General features: G+C 42.1%; 2 protein-coding genes across 3 annotated transcripts in view; both read left to right on the top strand.

Moving 5' to 3' along the window:
• The first annotated feature begins 636 nt into the window (after nt 1-636).
• On the top strand, nt 637-8,321 carry rbp3 (retinol binding protein 3). 2 transcript variants are annotated; one of them, XM_035406428.1, is made up of 5 exons: nt 637-3,373; nt 5,730-5,974; nt 6,368-6,558; nt 6,805-6,947; nt 7,204-8,321. In XM_035406428.1, the coding sequence occupies exons 1-5, from the start codon at nt 637-639 to the stop codon at nt 7,527-7,529; spliced, it is 3,642 nt and encodes a 1,213-aa protein (XP_035262319.1). In that variant the 3' UTR covers nt 7,530-8,321. The 2 variants fall into 2 exon arrangements, with proteins under 2 accessions (XP_035262319.1, XP_035262320.1); XM_035406429.1 differs by lacking the exon at nt 637-3,373 and having other exon boundaries at nt 4,733-5,974.
• A 3,643-nt stretch (nt 8,322-11,964) lies between these two features.
• Nucleotides 11,965-23,162, top strand: part of antxr1c (ANTXR cell adhesion molecule 1c) — a 29,361-nt gene continuing 18,163 nt past the window's right edge. Inside the window, 7 exon segments of the mRNA XM_035406430.1 lie at nt 11,965-12,694; nt 21,211-21,282; nt 21,867-21,938; nt 22,573-22,654; nt 22,743-22,773; nt 22,856-22,929; nt 23,019-23,087. Of these exon segments, the coding sequence (XP_035262321.1) occupies nt 12,543-12,694; nt 21,211-21,282; nt 21,867-21,938; nt 22,573-22,654; nt 22,743-22,773; nt 22,856-22,929; nt 23,019-23,087 (552 nt within the window). The 5' untranslated portion in view covers nt 11,965-12,542.

Consider the following 23,162-nt stretch of genomic DNA (forward strand, 5'->3'; position numbering starts at 1 on the left):
TCAAGGTAACCCAGACATGAACTCACAAAGCCTGACCTCACACTCCAAAAGCACTTTTGCCATGCTGTCAGGAAGGGAACTGATTTGAACATGGGGACTTCTGAATGTTCTGCAGGGAACTGAAGACGGTTCATTAAAAAAAATCAATAAAAGTGTCAGAATGTATCGTTTACTGAAATTGAAATGAAATATTTTATTGATCGTAACATATGCATGTGATTTTTTCAGTTATTTAATCATTTCAATTTGAATCATGGCTTTGGAAAAACCAGTGAATGAAAGTAAATAATGCAGCCTTACAAAAAATTCACCTAGGCAAAAGCAAAAAAAAATTGTTTTAATTAAAGCAAGGTGGAATACCGATGACAACTTGCTCATTAATTATTATCTTTCAGACAACATGTTGTACCTTAATTATTAGTCTCTTATTGTCTAACTGATGCACTGGAGATAATGCGATTAAAGGTTCATTAGGAGCAAAAGCTTCTTATGTTGTTTTTGTCTACAGCCATGCTGTGAAAACACTGTCTCTTCCTAACAAAGGGTTGTTCCTCTGAATGAATCCCAGTTGAACTGAGCACTGAAGGGAATGGATCAAAAACCAGCAATCTAAAGAAAAAATAAATAAATAAAAAAATGCCAGGGACTTTGATAGCTTTGGCAACTCTGGTCTTCTTCAGCCACCTCTTTCCCATTGCCACTTCTTTCCAACCGGACCTGGTGCGGGACATGGCTAAGGTTCTCCAGGAAAACTATTGCTTCCCAGAAAACCTAGTTGGTATGCAGGAAGCCATACAGCAGGCGATCAGCAGTGGGGAGATCCTGCACATATCAGATCGGCGGACTCTGGCGGCCATGCTGACCACTGGAGTGCAGGGTGCACTCAATGACCCCCGACTTAGCATCACCTACGAGCCCGACTACATCCCTGTGGCGCCATCTGCTCTACCCCCGCTCCCGCCAGAGCAGCTCTTCAGCGCCATCCAGAGTTCTATCAAGGCAGAGGTCCTGGAGGGCAATGTGGGATACCTGAGGATTGATCGTGTGATCGGAAAGGACATTGCTGAGAAGATTGGGCCCCTCCTCTTGGACGCCATCTGGGATAGGGTGGTCCACACCTCCTCGCTGATCCTCGACCTCCGCTATTGTGCTAGAGGGGAAATGTCCGGCATCCCATACATTGTTTCGTACCTCATGGATGCCGAACCTCCTATTCACCTTGACACCGTGTATGACCGTCCTTTCAACACCACAACGGAGCTTTGGACTAGGCCCACAGTCGTGGGAGAGAGGTACGGAAAGGGGAAAGACGTGATGGTCCTCACCAGCAAGGGTACCATGGGTGTCTCTGAGGGGCTGGCCTATGCCCTGAAGCATCTGAAGAGGGCCATTATTGTTGGTGAAAGGTCCGCAGGGGGCTCTGTCAAAATCGAGAAACTGAGGATTGGAGAATCTGATTTTTATATGACAGTCCCCGTCGCCAGAGCAATTAGCCCAGTAACCGGAAGGAGCTGGGAGGTAGGCGGAGTCCTGCCAAACGTGCGCTTGCATGCTAAAGAGGCCGTTGACAGAGCCATATCTCTCATTGAGATCCGAAGAGCAATTCCAAAAATAATCCAGAACGTCACTGATATAATCAAAAGCTTCTATTCATTTACAGATAAGGTCCCAACCATCCTTCAACATCTTTCATCTATAGATTTATTTGAAATCATTTCAGAAGAAGACTTAGCCTCAAAGCTAAACTATGAATTACAGACTGTATCCAATGATCCCCGTTTGATTGTTAAAGTGCCGGCTGAACCCCCCGTCATTATCGAGGAGGCTTCAGAGCCAGGAAAAATTCCCAACAATACATCGTTCCTTGAGGTTTTGGTGGACAACCTTTTTCAGGTGACCGTCCTTCCAGGGAACACTGGTTACCTCCGCTTTGATGAATTCGGCGAGGCCAGTATGCTAGCCAGACTGGGAGAGCAGATTGTAAAAAAGGTGTGGGACCCGATTAAAGACACAGACAACCTTGTCATTGACCTGCGCTTCAACATGGGGGGGTCATCAGCGGCTGTGCCCATTCTGCTGTCATACCTCTTTGACTCGACTCCAGCGGTTCATTTCTTCACCATCTATAACCGGATTAGTAACTCTACCACTGAGTTCCACACCTTGCCCAACCTTCTGGATACACCTTATGGTTCAAGACGCGGGGTTTATGTGCTCACAAGCCACCACACAGCGACGGCAGGTGAGGAGTTTGCATATCTTATGCAGACACTCCACCGGGCTACAGTCATTGGCGAAATCACATCAGGGACCCTTCTGCACTCCAAATCTCTCCAAGTTGAAGACACAAACATTGTTGTCACTGTCCCATTCATAAACTTCATCAACAACAATGGAGAGTGCTGGCTAGGAGGAGGTGTTGTCCCGGATGCCATTGTTTTAGCTGAAGAGGCACTGGAGAAAGCTTATGAGGTCATCAAGTTCCATCAGGAAATCCATTCTTTGGTGGAGGGGACAGGAGAGCTGTTGGAGGTCCACTATGCTATCCCAGAGGTTGCTGCGAAAGTCAGGAAGGTCCTAATGTCAAAGTGGGCCGAGGGCTTGTATCGATCTGTGGTGGACTATGAGTCACTAGCCTCCCAGCTCACAGCTGATCTCCAGGAAATGACAGGCGACCACCGCTTAGGCATTTTCTATTGTGACGCTGGGCCTGAGTCCTTCCAAGAGGTGCCTAAAATCCCCACCCCCGAGGAGGTACAACATGTTGTGGATGCCATTTTCAGGGTCGAGGTCCTGCCAGGAAATGTGGGCTACCTGAGGTTTGACATGATGGCAGATGCTGAGGTTCTGAAGGCGGTAAGCCCCCAGCTTCTGGACCTTGTTTGGAACAAATTGGTCAGCACCGATGCCTTGATCGTTGACATGCGGTACAACACCGATGGCAACTCCACCGCTGTCCCTCTCCTCTGCACATACTTCTTCAACACAAAGCCACTCCGGCATCTCTACACTGTGTTTGATCGCTCCACAACAACCATGACAGATGTCACGACTCTGCCCGAGGTGCTGGGCCAGAGATATGGGACAAAAAAGGACGTGTACATACTCACCAGTCACATGACAGGGTCCGCAGCAGAGGTCTTCACGAGAACCATGAAGGACCTGAACAGAGCTTTGGTCATTGGAGAGCCAACCACTGGGGGCTCCCTGTCGAGTGTTATCTATCGGATTGGGAAGAGCATCCTGTATGCATCCATTCCAAATCGAGTAGTTTTAAGTGCAGTGACTGGCAAAGTTTGGAGTGTCTCAGGAGTTGAGCCACATATTGCAGCCCAGGCTAATGACGCTCTGAATGTGGCCCAAAAAATAATAGGAGCAAGACTTGTAAAACGGGATTCTTAGTTAATCATTATTATTGTTGTTATTGCTGTTGTTGTCGTTGTTGTTGTTGTGGTTGTTCTTGTTGTTTTTCTTGTTGTTCACTGTCATTTCTGCCAATGTGTTTAGAGTTTCTCTGCTGCTGGTCAATTTTGGTGGGATCACAATGCTGTTTTGAGCGATGTAGTGAAAATATTTAGTGATAATACCGAAACTAACATGTCGACCATAGCTATTCATTGGGTCCTTCCATGGACACAGCCATGAGCAGACCTTCCTTTTTAAGCTAGTGACCAATCCATTGTTGCAAACCAAATATCGATAACAGGTTATTTACCGATGGGACTAAGGCACACACTATCATGTTGACATTGTAACCATTTTGGATACACCTCTGCCCAAATTTCAACTCTGTGCATTCCAGTAATACATCAGCATCCTTTCTGGATTTCTGAAACCAACAATAATGTTATTTGAGATCAGCCATTGGTGCTGGTAGTTTTTTATAATCATATTTAGGATTCTATCTAATACCTGTGTAATTAATAGGGGGTGCATAAAGTTGTAATACAGGGCAGTGCAGTTTTATATCATTGTGTTATACAATATTGTAATTCAAGAGTTGACTACATTTGAAGTACAGTATGTTAACATTTTACTGATTGAGAAAATGCTCAGCAAACCTGCATGTGCTAACTTTAGAAACAACAGATTATGCAGCATGACTCCTTCACCCAGAATCGAATTTGAGACACTGTGGATTACTGACCTAATCTGCAACCAGGAAATTCTACTCTTTTTTTGTTTATGCTATAATTAGAAATGTCATTGCGCATTGTTTGTTATTATTTGCAATGTTATTACAGATGTCAGGGGATCCTGCAGAGCAACTGTGAATACAGAAATGAACAAGTGCTTAAAGTACAAAGTAATGTGAAGTATTTATTTTTAAGTTAATGTGCATGCTCCCCTTTTGCTGAGCTATTTTGAGTTTCTTGAATCCTCTGTGCTGGACCAAGGATGGCATGATTATCAGGGAGGCAAATAAAGAGAAATTGATTGGGATGCATCTGATTTTTTACTGACTCTAAATTTTTATTTTATTTGTACTGCTCGGGTGAAAAACCTTGTCCCATAACCCCAATTGACCTTAATTTGAATAGTACCACATATATAGCAACTATATTTCAGACAACATTCGGCACCTGTATTACTAGTGTGTTATAGTCTTAACAATGCACTGAAGATAATGCGATTAAAGGTTTATTGGGAGGAAAAGCCTCTTATGCGTATGTGCAGTGGAAAAGAGTGGCATTTAACAAAGGACCTCTCCCCCAGACGGAAGCTTGTTTTTCGAGAAGAGCTCTGAACAGCGGCAACATTAAGAATACACACTAAAATGGCCAGAGCCCTGCTACTGCTGGCCTCGCTCGTGGTCTTCGGCAATGTATTCACCGTCCACTCTGCCTTCTCACCATCTCTGATCGTGGAGATGGCAAAGCTTTTCATGGATAACTACGCCTTCCCAGAGAAACTAGCCGGCATGCAGGAGGCCATAGGCGAAGCCACCAGCAACACGGAAATTCTCAACATTCCCGACGCGAGCACCTTGGCCTCCGTGCTAACCGCCGGCGTGCAGGGCACCATCAATGACCAGCGAGTGGTCGTCTCCTACGAGCCCAACTACGTGCCCATTTCAGCTCCTGCCGTACCCCCTCTCCCACCGGACCAGCTCATCGACATCATCAAGAGCTCCGTCAAGCTCGACGTTCTGGAGAACAACATCGGCTATATGAGGATCGACCACATCATGGGAGAGGCGATGGCCGAGAAGATAGGGCCCCTCCTGCTGGAAAACATCTGGAACAAAGTCCTCCCGACATCGGCGCTGATCTTTGACCTCCGGCACGCGGCCACCGGGGAGGTGTCGGGAATCCCGTACATCGTGTCTTACTTCACCGACGCCGAACCTGCCATACACATCGACGACGTGTACGACCGCCCCTCCGACACCACCACAGAGCTGTGGTCTCTGTCCACCCTCCTTGGCCAGAGGTACGGCACCACCAAAGACCTGATCGTCCTCACCAGCGCGCACACCACAGGCATTGCCGAGGATGTCGCCTACGCCCTGAAAAGCCTAAAGAGGGCCACCATAGTCGGAGAGAAAACCGCCGGTGGGTCTGTGAAGATCGACAAGCTGAAGGTCGGAGAGACAGACTTTTACGTCTCGGTGCCCGTGGCCAAGTCGACCAGCCCCATCACGGGGAAGACCTGGGAGGGCGTCGGAGTAACGCCCTGTGTCTCTGTGGACGCAGCGGAGGCCCTGGATGCTGCGGTCAAAATCATAACCCTCCGATCCCAGATCCCGGCCGTTGTCCAGGCGGCGGCTGGCCTGGTGGCTGAGAACTACGCCTTCGCACAGATCGGGGAGGACGTGGCTGGGAAGCTGAAGGGGCTTTTGGAGAAGGGTCACTACGGCATGGTCAACTCTGAGGAGGAGTTGAAGGCTAAGCTCTCGGCTGACCTCATTGAGCTGTCTGGAGACAAAAACCTGAAGACCGCGGGCAATACCCTCGCTATGCTCCCTCTTGAGGTAAAAACTAGCTGGATGGACGCCACCAGTTAGTTGTTGGTGTTAGGTTTTGTTTTCTTAATAAATGATATTTTTGGCACATATCTCGGTAGAATGTTGTGCAATGTCAGGTATGTGTTGTATAATACAATAAATTGCATGATGGGCAATGCAGACAGATTTGACAAAATGAAATAATATTTATAAACATTATAAACATTTATAAATGAGATAATGGCTCTTTTCAAAAATATCCAGCATAATTTTTTATATAAGATCGCTCAAAGTTTCCAAAATTAAAAATAATCTCTACATTTACAAGAGAAATTGTTATGATGCACTCCTTATTACAAACTCTGATAACCGCTCTACACATTCTTTCAAGTCTTCATATTTTAAATCCTTTTTTATTAGAATCCAACACCCGAGATGTTGGCCGATCTGATCAAGCTCTCCTTCCACACGGATGTGCTGGAGAACAACATCGGCTACCTTCGCTTCGACATGTTCGGCGACTTCGACCAAGTCGCCGCCGTAGCCCAGATCATTGTGGAGCACATCTGGAGCAAGATTGTGCACACAGATGCCTTGGTCCTAGACCTCAGGTAACACTGAGCCAAAAGGATCAGTTTCCTTTACATGAGAATCATTTGCATATTGTGTACACAAACATCCTTATGGATATGTATTTAAACATAAGAAATGATTTTAAATCATCGCTCTGGCAGTGGTGAATATAATAAAAGATCACATAGTTTGCATGAAAGACTTGATTTATTTACATCCTATTCTGCTGTCAAATCCAGAAATTAATTTATCCCGTTTATATAATTGTGCAAACCTCTTAACAGGTACAACATAGGTGGACCCACCTCCTCCATTGCAGGCTTCTGTTCTTATTTTTTTGACGCGGACAAACAAATCCTGTTGGACAAACTGTACAACAGACGCACTGACGCCATCAGTGAAATGTGGACCCTGCCAGATCTCACAGGTAATTCATTCATTCATCCATTCATTAATAAATTTGTGTTCTCACAGATTGTATCATAATCCAAGTTTATTCAACGCGACTATACAGAACACAATATCCTAAAATTATACCTTCTAAAATTGGAATTCGTAGAATAACCCGAGGTGACTTCGGTGTAGCCGAATTACTACTGCAAGCTTAGTCATCTATAATTAGACTTTGTCTGTTTTGAGTCATGATCTGACGGACTTGTCGGATGTTTGACGTGTTTCCAAAGGCCCACGCTACGGACTGAAAAAGAGCCTGATCATCCTCACGAGCGAGGTGACCTCCGGGGCCGCGGAAGAGTTCGTTTACATCATGAAGAAGGTCGGCAGGGCCATGATCGTCGGGGAGGTGACCAACGGGGGCAGCCACCCGCCAGAGAAGTTCCGCGTGGGCAAGACGGACGTCTTCCTGAGCATTCCCGTCATCCACTCGGACACCGCGCAGGGACCCGCCTGGGAGGGCGCCGGAATCAGCCCGCACATCCCCGTACCCGCGGATTCCGCCCTGGACAAGGCCAAAGAGATCCTCAGCACGCACTTGGCCGGCCGGAAATGAATTGTCCGTGCCAGTCGAGAGAAAGGCAGCCAAAGGGTTTAATGCGTAAACTCCCAGGTAATTGTTGTGTCTGTTCAGGTTGGGAAGGCCAGCCTCAACACCTCAGCCTTCCCAAGCGTGTTGCTTTAGCGTTTTGAGCCTGGTAATGTATCAGACATGGCCGTAGTCTTTCTTTTTTTTTTTCAAAACATTCTACTTGGCAATGACAATTCTAGAAAAATAAGGTTGAGGGTAGGCTATAGCATGCGTGGTGTTCTGTGGATTCGGCACTTAATTTGTTAACATGTCATTTAATGTGTAGCTGAAATGAGGATAAAATGTGTTTAATCCACACAGACCTTATCCATGTTGATTTCTTACTATTTTTAGCTTAGATATAATTTATGTAACTGGTAGAAATTGGACATAAATGTATTAATTTTGCTGTTAACCAGAACCACCAAGCCTTTCTTTGACAGAGAAGAAAGAAATCGACAAAGACTTATTCCAGGGTTCCTCAGGAATTTAAATATTTTGTGTGAAAATTGTTATTTATTACAATCTACCGACATAAACATTTTTAAACTAATGTAATTATGTGTGCTTTGCCATTCTTATAATTAACACTACTTTACTGATAATTACTGCTGTGGATTATTCAAATGATTTTCCCTGATTTGAATATTTGAATGTTAATGTTCGAAGCGGGTGTGTATTTCTTATGAATGGAGGTTGGAATGTGTTCATGGGTTTGGGCAGTTTGGGTTGTATCACTTCCAAATGTGGTAAAAACACAATAAAGATAATACATTTGAGTTTCATATCTGAATTTCTTCAATTGACAGTTTCGGAATGAACATGTAGAAAATCTCCCTTCTACTTCTCACTTCGAACTATTTGAGGGGTGGTTCATGTTGACTGTAGTTCCTTTATAGTCCAACAGATGGTAGCAATGTTGTACAGTATTTGTTTCCTGACAAATACTGCAAATGGAAGAAGCAATACTCTTTCCAGTAGACATACTGCCCAGATTTGGCTAACAAATTCCTATTACTGCAGGAAACATGGGTGCTTATACGGAAATTGGTTTTATAACCAAGCAAATTAAACTGAGTCCAGTTGTCAGCACATAATATGTCATACACAAGCAGCAATCTAAGTGTGTTTAACTGAAATCCAAACCCATATCAGTGGTGGAAAGCCTATGAGTCAGAAGCCCTGCATGCGTTTCTTCCACCCATTAACTGATTTCACTAATTAGTACTATCTCTTGGCTGAAAAATTGTGCTAATAAGCAAATCCAGATTATTGGACCAAAATACTGAGGTAGACTTATTTTCTGAACCTAGATTTTCCACCTCTGCAAGTGATGCTGAAATAAATCACCAATGCTAATCGCAAAATACAAATATGAATCCATAAAATTATATATTCCCTCCTCACACATACTGAAATGTAATTTTTGGCATAACTACTCTAAACTGGTATCTGGGGATACAGGACCAAGCACTTCCTCTCCCCTTTGTATTTAATGTGGAGAATCAACGGATCTTCTCTTATGATGCCCAGTTAACCTCAGGGAGCATGCTCTGTTCCAACTCTCCTTACATTGAGTTTTTGTCTGCTTTAAGATGAATAGTTGAGGCTGCAGTTTGCTCTGGTTCATGTGTGTTTATGTGACTAATCTTATTATCCTTAGAGATCCTGGTTTTCTTCAGCAGAATAGCACCCCTGGTCCGGGGCCTCTAACAATCTTTACCCTTCCTTTTCAATAGAAATAAGTGGATGGCATCTTTGGGTTTTTACACTTGTTTTGTGCATGCGTGCGTGCGTGCATGCGTGTGCGTGTGTGTGTGTGTGTGCGAGTGTTCTGTGCTCTCTTCCATGCATTTACATTCAACTCTTCCCAGATAACATTTGACACCACTCTGGAATGTGGGACCAAATGAAATCTGCAAAGAGTTTAATTAACACTTTTAGAGGTGAATTAACACTGGACATTTTACTGTGTAATTCCCAGGGATGTTTATTATTTATGGTCTTAGTACTTTTATGTCACTGAGTCACGACAGAAGAAAGAGTTCTTCATTGCATCATACAAGCAACTCTTTAATCTGCCATAAGGGGAAAGAGAATGTCACCACCCCCTTTCTATGAATGCCACTATATATTCATGATTCCTTATTGGCTTATGGCTTCCCCCCACCCTCAGCCAGACACCGCCATCAGGGGGTGGGGCCTTGCTGTTTCAGTTTATAAATAAATATGGGTGTTCATACACTGCAAAGCATGAAAAATAACAACACTATATTTTGACGGTTTCAAAAATTATTCTTTTATCATATTGAGTTTTGTGCTGTCTGCTTAGAACACATAATTGTGCATTCGCTCCACCTGTGAATAAGGGTGTTTTTAAAGCTAACACTTAAATGCTTCTACACCTTTTAAATGGTACTTAATAAGCCTAATTGCACAGTAATTATGCAAATAAGTACTGTGTAATTGCTGGAAACTGCTATGTGCGTACGCATCGTCACCTTGTGTAATTACAGGAATGGTTTGGGTTGGGATAGGGTTCACAACAGAGGTTAGGAGTAGGGGTTTGTTTGCAGTTTTTATCAGGGGTAAAGTTAATAGAACAATGAAAAATTACAATATCAGTAAAATACTGTTTGTAGCTGTGACGGTACGGGTGCTGGGACCCAGGCGCAGAGTGGAAAAAACACGAAACTCAAAAGGGAGAAAATTAACAAAGACTTTACTTACAGAAAGGCAAACACACAGGGAACAGAAAAGGACACGAAGGGCAAAAACACAAACTCAAAAAATCTAAATAAGGCAAACAAACAGGGAACAGAAAGGACACGAAGGGCAAAAACACAAACTCAAAAAATATCTAAATAAAACAGAAAACAAGAGGAACTCACAAACATGGGCAGGGCAGAACACAGGCAGGTAGAGGACAAGAGCAGGTCAAACAGAGCACAAGGGCAGGTCAAACAAAACAGGCAGGTATAATACGGTCAGGAAACAAACACAAACAGGTAAAAAACGCAGGCAGGTATAATGGGTCTGAGGAAACGCAAATCGGGAACAAACACAAGGAACCAGCACCCGAGTCAAGGGAACAGAACTTAAATAAACAGGGGTAACAAGACACAGGTGAACTCAAAAAACAATCAAACCAGAAGGAGGGGATAAGACAGGTGGGAACAATGATGGGATAACGAGACAATGAAACAATCATACAATTAACAGGGGGGGAGCAGGACACAAAACAGAAGTGCCGCCATCTGGCGGCCCAACAGGGGAAACACAGACAGGAAAACAGGACCATGACAGTAGCCATGTATGGTCTGCAGTCAAAGGTAACTTTATATGCTGAATCAACCAAATGAGTAAGCCTACAACACAGCATTGCAATTTATGAGTAGGCCGACATACAAAATATAAATAAATTGTTTTTCTGTTTGCAAATCGTATTACATTTCCTTAAAAAATTATCGGTTTTCAGACAAAGGTTAGAAAAAAAGCTTGCCATTTTTCTCCAGTTGCATGCCTGAAAAACTTAAAATAAATTCATTTATCACAAGGATCTAATCAAGAAAGGCAATGGTATTGTGTATGTTGTGAAGAACGTAAGGTTGAACGAAGCTCCAGTGAGAAGGGCCCACCAGTCTCTTGCAAACATAGTGGAGCTGCTCAGTGGCCAACAATAGAGGATTGTGGTTGCACTGGGCAGATCCCAGGTATGAATGTGTACGAGTGTGAAGCAGGGCGTTCCTGCAAAAGAGCATCCAAGCTCAGTGAACCTACCCTGGGTAAATAAAGGTTAAATGTATGGAGATTGCGTTGTGCTCCTGGGTGTTACACTGAGCTGAAATACTCGCGCTTTGTGCAGTAGAGTGACCTACAGCCTGGCTCAAGGCTGTGTCAGTGACCACTGTGACCGGGATTTCCTTGAAGCTACAAATTATTAGCCACAGCACTGTCCAGGGAGGGAGGGAGCCAATCAGAAGGGTGCCCCAGCCTAATGGAGCAATAGCGAATCCTCTGACCAATGAGGACAGTGTCAAATGCTAAAACATTTTAAGGCATAAAAGAAAGCCGATCCATAGAAGCCGCATTAAGAGCTCCATTAATTAAACTTAAATTGATTCAGTTACCCACTTGAGATGGAGGTCTTCGTAATGCTTTGAATATAGTTATTAACGATTAATAAAGCATCCACAACTGCATGGGACATTATTAAACTAAAAACATATTGTAGGCGTTTACTCCAGTATTAAGCCTCTGTAATTATATTGTCTGAACAAGTGGAAAATGGAAAACCAAGATTCCTCCAATTATGTGCAGGCGCACAGAATTGCAAACAAGGTGGCGCAAGTTCAGCATCTGACCCAGTATTTTTTTGTCTAAAGCAGAAATATGAAACCAGATTCATTTGCCAAGTCGTCTTGTAACCCTTGCAACTGCTTCCATTTCCCAACGCGCTATCTCTGCACAACATCGCTCTCAATGAAAAATACATAGGCTACTTTTAAAAATCGCCTTTACTTTTCGTATTCTGTTTTTGTAAATTTTGGGACTTATTATTGGCTTAAAAGTCCTTCTTTATTCCCCCTACTATATAAGAAGGAATCCTATTAACTTTAAACCAAAATAAAATCTGGGATTGTTTTTGGAGACCTTATATGTGTTGAATACGTAGTACAAGCATTTCCACAGTTTTTCTGGAAAGGGGAGCAGTTCCATAGGCTGTAAACTTTAGTATAGTAGAATCTTACCCTTCTGTTCAAAGTTGCGCGAAGAAAGACTTTCGGACGGTCTGAGTAATGCTCAAGAAACAGAGCCTCTTAGCGGAAGCAAAGAAAGCGTCACCAACAAGAACCGAGACCATCCTTTGTGCCTGACGCCTCCTGGACACATCTGCCGGGAGAAAACATTTTCAAGAATTTTGAGATAATGTGAAACGCCGCACAGCATTTATTCACTGTGTTTTTTGGAAATCTAGCGAACCAACTTTCTGGGGAAATGGCGAGCGCTTTGTCGAATTTCTCTCTTGTCCTAGTTTTGCTTGGATTTTTGATGTGCACGCTGCCCCTTGTCAAGGGAGAGCCGGGAGAACAAGAAGATGAGGAGCGATCTTGTCAAGGGGCTTTCGACTTGTACTTTGTCCTCGACAAGTAAGTGACAGTCACTTTGGCTATATTACTTTTTAATTGACCATTGTACTCACTGCACTCCAAACAACTAAACAGTGCAGTTTTTAGGCTGGAGTGCAGGGCGTAATGGTGATCTCCGCACGTTTGTTTCTTTTGTTCACAGATCAAACCAGTAAAACTCAATCCTTATGGTTATACATACACGTTTTATTTAAAACAAGAACATGGCAGTCATAACTAAGACAAACTTAAATAATAAAGGAACTTAATATCTTGCGAATGTTTCTGTAAAATTACAGTGATTTTGGATCTATGGTGTTTGCTAAAAGCTAGTTGTCACTTGAACACGAAAAACAGATCACTGTATGGATGCATTTTGTTTCGAGTTTTTGTTTTTGGACAATACAACAAATGGTGCATGCCTTGTGTGCTATTGCCTACTAGAAAGCAAAGAAAACATCACATCCCCCACATCGGGGCAGGATGCGAGCTACATTTCACTCCAGCTGTTCGGTCTGTCTGCCCTGAGCAACAGGGCTGGAGTACAAAGTTTTCAAGCAAAAGGTGGAAAAGTGTGGGCCGTCTTCATTTACCATATTGCGAAGTAGATTTTTTTAGTGTTGGAAGTTTTTTTGCGACTGACGTCTTTTGTTCTTCAGCCACAAAGATGGTTAGCTTGCAATTTCTCCGTTCTTATGCAACACACTCTGTAGTCTTTTTTGCTAATTACTGCTGAAAATGAAAGCATTTAATGATGCAAAACAATGATCTCCGTGGGAAAAGTAAAACAATATATACATACGCATATGTATGGTAGAATAGAAAAGAGGTGGAGTGCGCTGAATAAAGTTAACAATAAAGTTAGCTGACCATGCACTTTCGAAGATCGTGATTATGTTCCTTTGTGGTCGGTCTTTTTTCCCCTTGGATACTAATGGGAATTCATGTTACCGCGTCTGGGAACGAATCGTTTCCTTTCTCACAGTCCTGTGAACTGATAGAAACAGACTTTATTCCAAAGAACTGTGGGAATAAAACCTGTACATTTTCTGGGCAATCTTTGAATAATTTGACTCGGACACTTAATTACAATCGATTGCTAATTATTGTTGAATGTACATTGACTCTTTTTGGCTCATTTTCTGGCTGAAGAAAAATGAATGGCCATAATAGTGCAATCAATGAACTTGAGTTAAAATACAGATTATGATCCTGTGGAGGATTTGATTGGTAGATCATTTATGATTAAAAAAAAAAATCATATGTCATCATATTGTGGGACAGTGTACCTGGCATATTTTGTGACTTTCATTACGTCAGTCTTTGAAACTCTCATTGGTGAAGTTCCGTTGATTCAGTAACCTCCAAATACCAGAAGCCCAGTATGTACCTTCACAAGTTCAATGCCTTTTGCATTCTAATGAGATCGGTGCAATGTCACATCTATTAGGACAGCAGTATGACTCCTGCCATGAAGGTTGTCAGTGCCTACTGGTTTTTGGTGCGCTTCTGCACTGTATGATGCAAGTAACTCATTTGCTAAAGTCTGCACACCGTTTGTCCAAGGCCTAAATGTGCTGCTGGCTGAACATAAATGACAAAAAACGTCGAACACAGTGACCCTCAACGACTTGAGTTTAACACCACTGCTATAGGATGAATATAGTTTCCCAAAGGAATCTAATATGTGCATTTAGAGATGTCAGTCATAGTATTCAAGCCCATAAAAAACTAATAAGTTGGTTATACAACACTCATAAATTGCTTATATATCCATGAAATTCTGTCAACTTAGCATACATCGAGCAAATTGTATAGAGTGCACACATGTCGTTTTCTCTTTGTGGACAGAAATAGAGTATAAATAAAGGGAAAGGGCTCTTAAAAACAAATTAATTTAATGTTGCATTAGGCTCAGAACAAAGAGTTACAGTAAAAGTGATACATCAGTGTTACACACTGTCTTTTACAGCTGTTTTTCTACATGCATGTTTAAGAACCTTTGTTGGACTCTCATGTGGTGGATGACTAATTTGAAATTGTGTTCTCTGCAAGCAGGCAAGTCAGAAGCCTATCTGTGTTTTGATGATGAAATTTCTGTGACATTTAAAAAGTCTTTCGTCCAACTTCAGAAAGCGTCTAAGTAATCCCAGCAGAAGGCAGTAGTCATCCACACAATTTATACAGCTTTTCTGTTTTGATTATGTGAACTCAGATTGGCAGAAAAAAATGGTACACAGTAAAATGTCCAGTGTTAATTCAACTCTAACAGTGTTTATTCAAGTCTTAACAGATGATATTTGGTCACATTCCAGAATGGGACCAGCTGTTGTCTGTTAAGAGTTGAATTAACACTGTTAGAGTTGAATTAAAACACAGGACATTTTACTGTGTAAGGATGCAGCTCTAGATAAGCGTATGTCTTGAGGCTTAAGGATGTATTGCTGAATACATATTTTTGCTAGTGTTCGGAAAATGGAAAATGTTCCTTTTATTAATGTTTTGAACTGAGAAATATACAACTTTTGGGTACATTGGATTTTGCCAAGGATACCCCTTGCAGCACTTGTTTTACCTTTGAACATTTGAAATCTGTCACAATCAGGGAGATTGATGTTTTTGAAAGTAAGCTATCTCAGTTGCTAGTCCCAGGAATAAGTGAAAAACTTGAATAAATGTAACAAACACTTTCTGCATATGGTGGTAAAGAAGGAACCATTGTCTTTAGATCTCTCCTGTTCAAACCCCAGTGTAACGTGCTCTTGGGAGTGTCTGTGGCTGTGGAAATTAGCTTGGTAGTTGAGGTAGTCAGGTCAAAGAAATCAATTGACAGCTTACAGTAAGTACAAAACAAATATAATACAGTCTGAACAGTATAGACAGTATATCATTTATAACAAAAGAATACAGAAAAAACAACATCATATTTAATTATATATTTTTTAAAAACATTCGTTTGCGTATATAACATGATCCAGGAATTGCTTCGGATAGTGATACACAAAACTACCATGGTTTCAGTGCCCCTCTGCCTAGTCTTAACCATTTACCTTCAGTGTTAAGATATAATATGTCCATGGTCATGTTGCTAGCTGATAAGTAGCCTACTCCAGGTTTCCTAATGAATTGGGCCAAGTAAAGTCAATGGATGTATCCATCCAGAGGCCAAAACTGTCATGTTGGGTCTTCCATGTGGAACAATCACTGTGTGTAGCCAAGGAACTGCAATGTTTCTGGTGAATTCACACTTAGAGGAGGCATGAAGGCTATGGTATCTGGGTGGTGTTTTTAATGACAGATTATTACTCAGGACTGGAAGTGCATTCTTCTATTAGATGCCTATTCATTTGTTTAACCTGTCTTGGACGGTTAGAAGACCCTGCATATTGAAATAGTAATTGCAGCCAGTGCTGTACCACTCCCCACTGAACAAGACTGCCGGGTCCTTACATGCTGTTTAATGGGGCCCACTAAACAATAGGGCTTGTTTCTCTGCTGGTTTGCCTTCACCACAGAGCATCTCCACTTTTTTCACTGAGAACAGTGGTGGTATATGCTTCCATGGTCCATCATTATCATCAGAGTTTAAGATTGCATGACAATCACAATGAATCATGACAATCACCAAAGCTACAGTGTGCTAAACCCATAGGGAAACTAGGCCGGAAAACATGGTCTAAAAATAAGCAAACCCAACAAGGGAGAAATCAATGGAGAAAGGAGTAGAATTTCCTGGTTTGGCTGTTTTCTTATTCATATTGCATCAGTAATTCATTTGTGGTTCAGTGGCTAAATGACTAGTGATGAGCTCATAATGTTGTATTGGAAACCACAGAGCATATACTACTGGTAAAAAAGTGAAGAATCGTATGTCTGCTGTAGAAGTTCTCATGTCCCATCTGTGCCTCACATTTTGTCTGCACACATTTGGTGAAATTAGCTAATAATGCTGTGTACCTCCCGTCATGTTTTTCTAACTTTATTTATAGACATACCCTTGGATTCAAACAACCTTTGTTCACTTACAAATAAATGCAAATGTTGCACTTTCAATTGTCCTTAACATTCAACTTACAAAGGCAAATGTTGAATTCTTGCTTTTCAAAACGGACATTTTGTTTTCATTTATTTTGATTACTGTACTTGGCAGTTTGCCTTTGGGAAGATAAAGTAAGCTAAAGTTTAGTTTGAAAGTTTGGAGTTGTGAGGCATAGTTCAGGAAAGCTGCTGATTGTGTCCAGGGGTTATTTTGGGTTCTTATTAAGAAATATGAGCATGTGTGTGGGTATACATGTCTGTGCATATGGATGGGAAGAAGCGCAGAACACAGAAGAGCTCCTGAAGTATGTTGTGAACCCAGTGACCCAGCGACAAGATGAGCAACCAGAGGAAACCCAAATCTTCTGCATTTGAGAGAAACCCAAATCTTCTGCACACACTTTCCGCACAGCAGCTCGATCTGCACACATCATGTGAGATCGGCGTGTCTCTGTATCCCCCGACAGGTTTTCTAAAGCCTGTGGAGTTTCGGTTACAGCCTGATCTCCAGATGAAACACCTTACCCCAAATCCTGGTTGGTTGGTGGGGGGGGGGGGGGGGGGGGCTATGGGGAGAAGGGGGGCTATTTTTGGAATCGATGGCAGTTTTTTTCTCCCCATGGGGGCGCTGTTCGGAGGAGCTACGTGTCGGGCTCTTGAAGTTAGCTGGCCACTGAAGAATTTTAATCACTGCAAAACGTTGTCAGATTCGCAAATTGTTATTTAACTTGCCGTGGGCTGGGCGTTAAGTCATGCTTCTAAAGACAGATGAGAGCGCCTAAGATACAGCTGCAAGCTATAAATAATGCAGACATGCCAAAACCTGCTACCTATGGAATGTGTTTTTCAGGGATGTAGAGCAGTAGGTTTTTAACCCAGTTAAACACCAGAGCCTTGAGGCCATGTCTTGCATCCCATTCCTTGCCAGTAAGGACTAATGAGACAAGAGAAAGCAGTGTTCAGCAAGGGCTTTGCTTAAGGGTCAGGTTCACGTTCCAAGGCTGGACCTACTGTTTTACCCCTAAGCAAGGTTGTGAAGGATGTCTACATGAATTGTTTCAGTGGAAATGCTGCTGTGTGAATGGATTATTTGGTTAAAAAAGTAAAATGAATATTACTCTGGATTAGGGAGTCTGATGAGAAAATCTTTTGAAAGTCTGAAATCCTTTCAGAACGTTTATCACCCCATTTTAGCAACGTTGAGTTTAAGGGTATCAAACCTTTTATTGTGCACCAGAAGTAAAGATGGCAGTCATTGTATGGAGTAAATCACTGGTCTGTTTGCAGAAGCATGTGTCAGAGAGGTTCTTAAATATGTTGTTTGAGGAGGCGAGGGCTGGGGATGCAGAGAAGGCCCCCGAGAGAAAGTAGGTTAGCGGTTTCAGTGCAAGCCCCAGCCCACACTGGCCTAAATGGGAGCAGCCCTTATTGGTTGCAGGCGGGGGAGGCTCTGTGCCAGCTTCTGCTGGAAGAGGATACAGCACCTCACAGCGCTGGAAGCGTGCTCCTTCCACGCTCGCGAGCGCTCGAGTGCATTCCACTCTCCAGATTGCGCAGATGAGGTCATCAACATATCGTCTCCACCAACCCGCCCCTCCCCCACCTCTCCTTTTGAAAATGCAAAGGATGTGCCTAAGTGATCTTGCAGTTGCTTACAATCTTTTTTTCTTTTTTTTTGTTGCCACTTAATTCTAATTGTGTCCAGACAGGGATCAGTATTCGATAATTTCACTAATGCGTTTATTTCAATATTTATTTGTTTTACTTTCAGTGTCATCATACTTTATAGACATAAAGGGCGTGGCCTCCACAAGCTTCCTGGCTCTTGCTGCTCATCCCTGAAGCAGATCTTGGTGATTTTTATCACAAAATTTGACTGGGCAATATTGGTCTACTCATTAAAAAAATAAAACAAAATCCAATTTAGTGCATGTATAATGGAGCATGAGACTATAACCACAGTCTATTACCCTGTACAAAGGCATCGTCTTAGCAAACAAATAATAACTGTAATGAACACTCAGCGATGACTAACCATACCATGTTCTGTACGATTAAGCCATTTGCATTACTGGGCTCTTTGGTTGTTGTATTAAACTGGTCGGAAATATTTCATGGAGGTATTGTCGCTGGTCTATGGAGACAAAACTTTCTATTCACAGTGGCGATAATATAGTTATATTCCACATTCTCAAAACATTTTTGTTTCCCTGCATTATTTTATAAATAGATGTATGATGTTTTGTTTCCTTGCAGTCATGAACAATACCATGCCAGTTTGTATAGTGTGCACAGGAAGCATATTAGAGGCACAATGTTTACTCATTTCCTTAATTTTCACAGTCTTCCTGAAGCCCTTGAAGCTTCTTGCTTATTGTTACATTTAGGCTATCTGAAATGAGTTCCATAGATTCACCTGTATGTGCATTACATGTGTATATAAAGAGACTGGAGCGTTTGTTGAAATCTGTTTCATCTTAGTCATGTTCAGATAATCCTTAATTATATGTTTATATTGATATACTAAATACATTTAACGTGCTGCATAGGTTGGCAACTTGGCACTAAAGCTGGTGAAAGTTGTGCTTTTGCTCTGGAAAAGTGAAGCTGGAAATTTTTATTTAAACACAGGCTGTCCACCTTAGATCAAACAAAGAACACCGCATGAAAAAAAGTCCTCTAATGGTATTTATATTGCTTTCATCGCAGATTTCACCAAGAAATTAGCCACATCCTTTTTTTATGCTGTTTGGACAGGTGAGGAAAGTGCAAGCAAGGCAGCAATCCCACAATTACCGATGGCTTGAAAAACCAAGACCACTAAAATCCATTGTGATGCAAAAAAAGATCTTAGAACTTCAAAAACCGAGACCCCAGTCTTCAGGTTACCCTCTGTTTTGGAAAAAAAAGAACATATATATATATACACACACACACACACACACACACACACACAAAATTTTCCAACAGCTGTCAACATCAAAGGGAACTCAGAGTTTGCTTCTTGTATAAAAGGCCGAACTCCGGAGTGTTTCAGAGTGGCTGGGTCCCCCTCCCGCTGCTGGTCACTGCATTCCAACCCTGTGTGTTCACGCCACTGCAGAATGGCTTTTCAGCACATTCGCCGTCCTCACAAATAAAACGCTGGCTTGCCTACGCAAGTGCAATTTGGGTTTTTGCGTTCGAGTTTCAAAGTCTGGCAGGGTTTCGGAGTGGTGCGGCAGTGCACATTTTTAAAAGAAAGTTCTTTCGTTTTCTGTCTTTCTCTCCATCCCTCTCTTTCTTGCTCCCTCTCTCCCATCTCTTTCTCAAACAAAATCATGAGGTTTGCATGGCAAAAAAAAGAGAATTTGTATTGGTCATAAAACCAAAACTGGGGAACTGATTTGTGTGTGATGTAAATACTCTCATAATCCCTTTAAATTCCATTATTAATGTAATGGTTCCAAAACGCTGGATTGGGACTTGTGAGAAGGGTCAAAGCAGGTCACAGGATGCAGGATTAGGGTGACAATTCTAATTATTTTGTTAGCAAGCGATCTTAAATCTTTTAAAGCAAACTGTTTCTACCACATAAGAACAGAAATCCCCTGTTAATAATGCTTAATGCTTAATAGAAAACAAATTTGCTCCTGGGGACTGTAATGGTTGGGAACTGTTTTTCCAAACGATCTCAGACATCCATGCAGACATCAGTGTAAATGGTAAATATACTGAGGAGAGCTGCTGCCGCTCACCAGTCTAAATGTTTTATGTCTGCCTGGCAGTTGGATTTCTCTCATCGCTGTGCTATTTTCGCTGGGGGTTGAGAGGGGCCAGTGAGCTCACGTCTGTTTCGTCTAGCCCTCTCTCGCGCGTCATGTGCTGGTATGGTCTTACTAGCCCAAAAAGAAGGTATGGGGGCCCTTTCCTTCTGTGCTTTCCTCCCCCCGTCCCTCGGGGAGTTGAGCTCGGTGCTAAATTAGGTTAAGGAGCTGCCATTAAGTTATCAGTCGTTCTCCTCCTTTCCTCTCACCTTCGGAGAGGAGGTGGGGGAGGTGTCCCTCGGAAGTCAAATTAGTCACGGTTTATTTACGGCTTGTTTTTCTCTTTTTTTTCGGACTGAGAATTCATTCGCTGCCATCTGCGACCGTTCAAATGGTCTGCTGCAAGGAGAAAAAAAGGGGGTGTCAAGCCTCACTTGCTTGCGCAGATACATCTGGCAAAAAAAAGGCAATTAGCCTACATGTGGAGCTCTCTTGGGCCTGCGATTAATCAGTGGTGCTGTGTTTATGTTGAAGGGTGTTCCAAGACATACAAAATGCGAGAAATGGATATAGCTAGGCATAATGATGGGAACTATGGATTACGGAGAGCTAGTAAAAATAATGTAGCAATGTTTTCGTCAGATAGGCTTCCAGCTGAATCGCTATTACTCAATCTCAATCAAAAGTGCAATTAAGTAAATGTACAGTATTCTCACTTACTGTGAATTGAAGAATTGGACTTTTTTCTTTCAGATCTGGAAGTGTGAAACATCACTGGATAGAGATCTACTCGTTTGTTGAACATCTGGCTGAAAAATTCATTAGGTAAGACCATTTTGAAGAGAAACCTTATAAAACCATACCATACAAAATCTTCAGATTATTTACATGGAAATAAGTTAATATTAAATATTTTAGTTTAGCATTGCATGTATAGTATGCAATTACTACATTCTGCCTGAGACAGTCGGTTGTATTAATGATGCTCCATCCCTATTCTTTTCCTCTTCCTGCTTGTCTGTCTGGTGGTGATGGAAGCATAAGGCTTCAGAAACTTCTCTATGGGTGGTGCCATCAAGGAAATGAAATTAACCAATAATAGTGCTTTGCTTTGGATTCCACTACCTTTTTATTGGTTCCTTCTGGTTAGAAATGAGCAGCAAATGTAGCTCTGCTCATCATTACATTCAGGAAGCCTTGTTGTTTTTCCATCAATGTTGTACTCTAACCGCCATATGATCATGTGATCACCAGCTTGTGTAATTTTGTATTTTATGACATTTTTAAACATTTTACTGTACTTGTGGCCAGCAGGAGATGTTTAACTGTGAGAAGAAACATTACCTCAACTCAGTGTGACACATTTCCTGTTTGGAATTCGTCCTGTTTTCATTTTTGTTTTCTTGCAGTCCAATGTTGCGGATGTCCTTCATCGTGTTCTCAACACGTGGAACTACAATAATGGAACTAACTGAGAACAGGTAAAGTTTGTTATGAATAAAAATGCTATCCCTTATTTGTTATTTACTCCCAATACGGAATGCCCATTCAGCCTCTGTTCCGGTTTGACGGATCAAGGGCTAGTAGGCACAGCCTCCAAAAAACATGCTGCCAACTGCTGTTTCTGTCTGGCGTGCAGCTCACTAGCCAAGCTCCATAGCCACATGTACTAGAGCACTGCTCTGTTTATGCGGCTGGTAAAGGTGGAATCATCAATGATTGCATAATGAGGCAGGGACTAACTGGTTGATCTAATCCCTCATTCCCTAGGTTATAGGGTGCCCAATTATACACCAGCCTACAGGGCCGCTGACTGTAATTGGTTCTGGCACACGTTATGACAGCTCTAACAAGTATTGTCTATTAATTATTTTGTTGACCTGCAGTCAACAAAATACTTATGTTGGATGCTGATTGTTCTGTGTTGTGGTAATGTGGCTAGACCTTATGGGTCTGTCGTCCATGTTGTTTATTAATATTTTGTATTGGATTATTCTTCAGTTAAAACCTGTTGACGCAGTACCCATTTCACTGTATCCAAAAAAACGAAACTATTGTGAGTGATATAGGGTTTCTGATATTTTTTCCTGTTGTTTTTAATTTTCTGATTTCAAGGGATGAAATACGAAAAGGGCTTAATTTCTTGAGAAGGGAGATACCAGGTGGGGATACCTTTATGCATCTCGGACTGGAAAAGGTAAATAATGTCCTTTTTCTTTTATTACTTTTTGCTGTTTAATATTGTCATTCCGTTGATATTTATTGTTGTACACGTGTTGTTTCAGGCAAATGAACAAATACGCAAAGAGAACTTTGGTAAGTAAGAACTGTTTGGAAAAGCAGCTTTATGGACTGTTTTGTGGAAGAAAGGTGCTTTATATTGGCATGTGCTTTACAGGTACAGCAAGTGTCATCATCGCATTGACTGATGGAGAGCTAAATGAACATCAACTGACAGATGCACAGCAAGAGGTCAGTTAAGCAAACCTGTGGCAGCCATTTGAGGGCTGGTGTGTTTTGGATGGATGTGGTATGAACAGCCTCCTTTTACCCTTATACAGGCAGAGAAAGCTAGGGCCTTAGGAGCCATCGTGTACTGCGTGGGAGTGAAAGACTTCAATGAGACTCAGGTAAGACTGATCAGTTAATCAGTCCAACATTTTTCCCATAATGCCATTAACTGTCAGATTTTCCTTGAGCATTTT

Source organism: Anguilla anguilla, chromosome 2 (assembly GCF_013347855.1).
Source record: "Anguilla anguilla isolate fAngAng1 chromosome 2, fAngAng1.pri, whole genome shotgun sequence".
In the NCBI taxonomy this organism is placed as follows: Eukaryota; Metazoa; Chordata; class Actinopteri; order Anguilliformes; family Anguillidae; genus Anguilla; species Anguilla anguilla.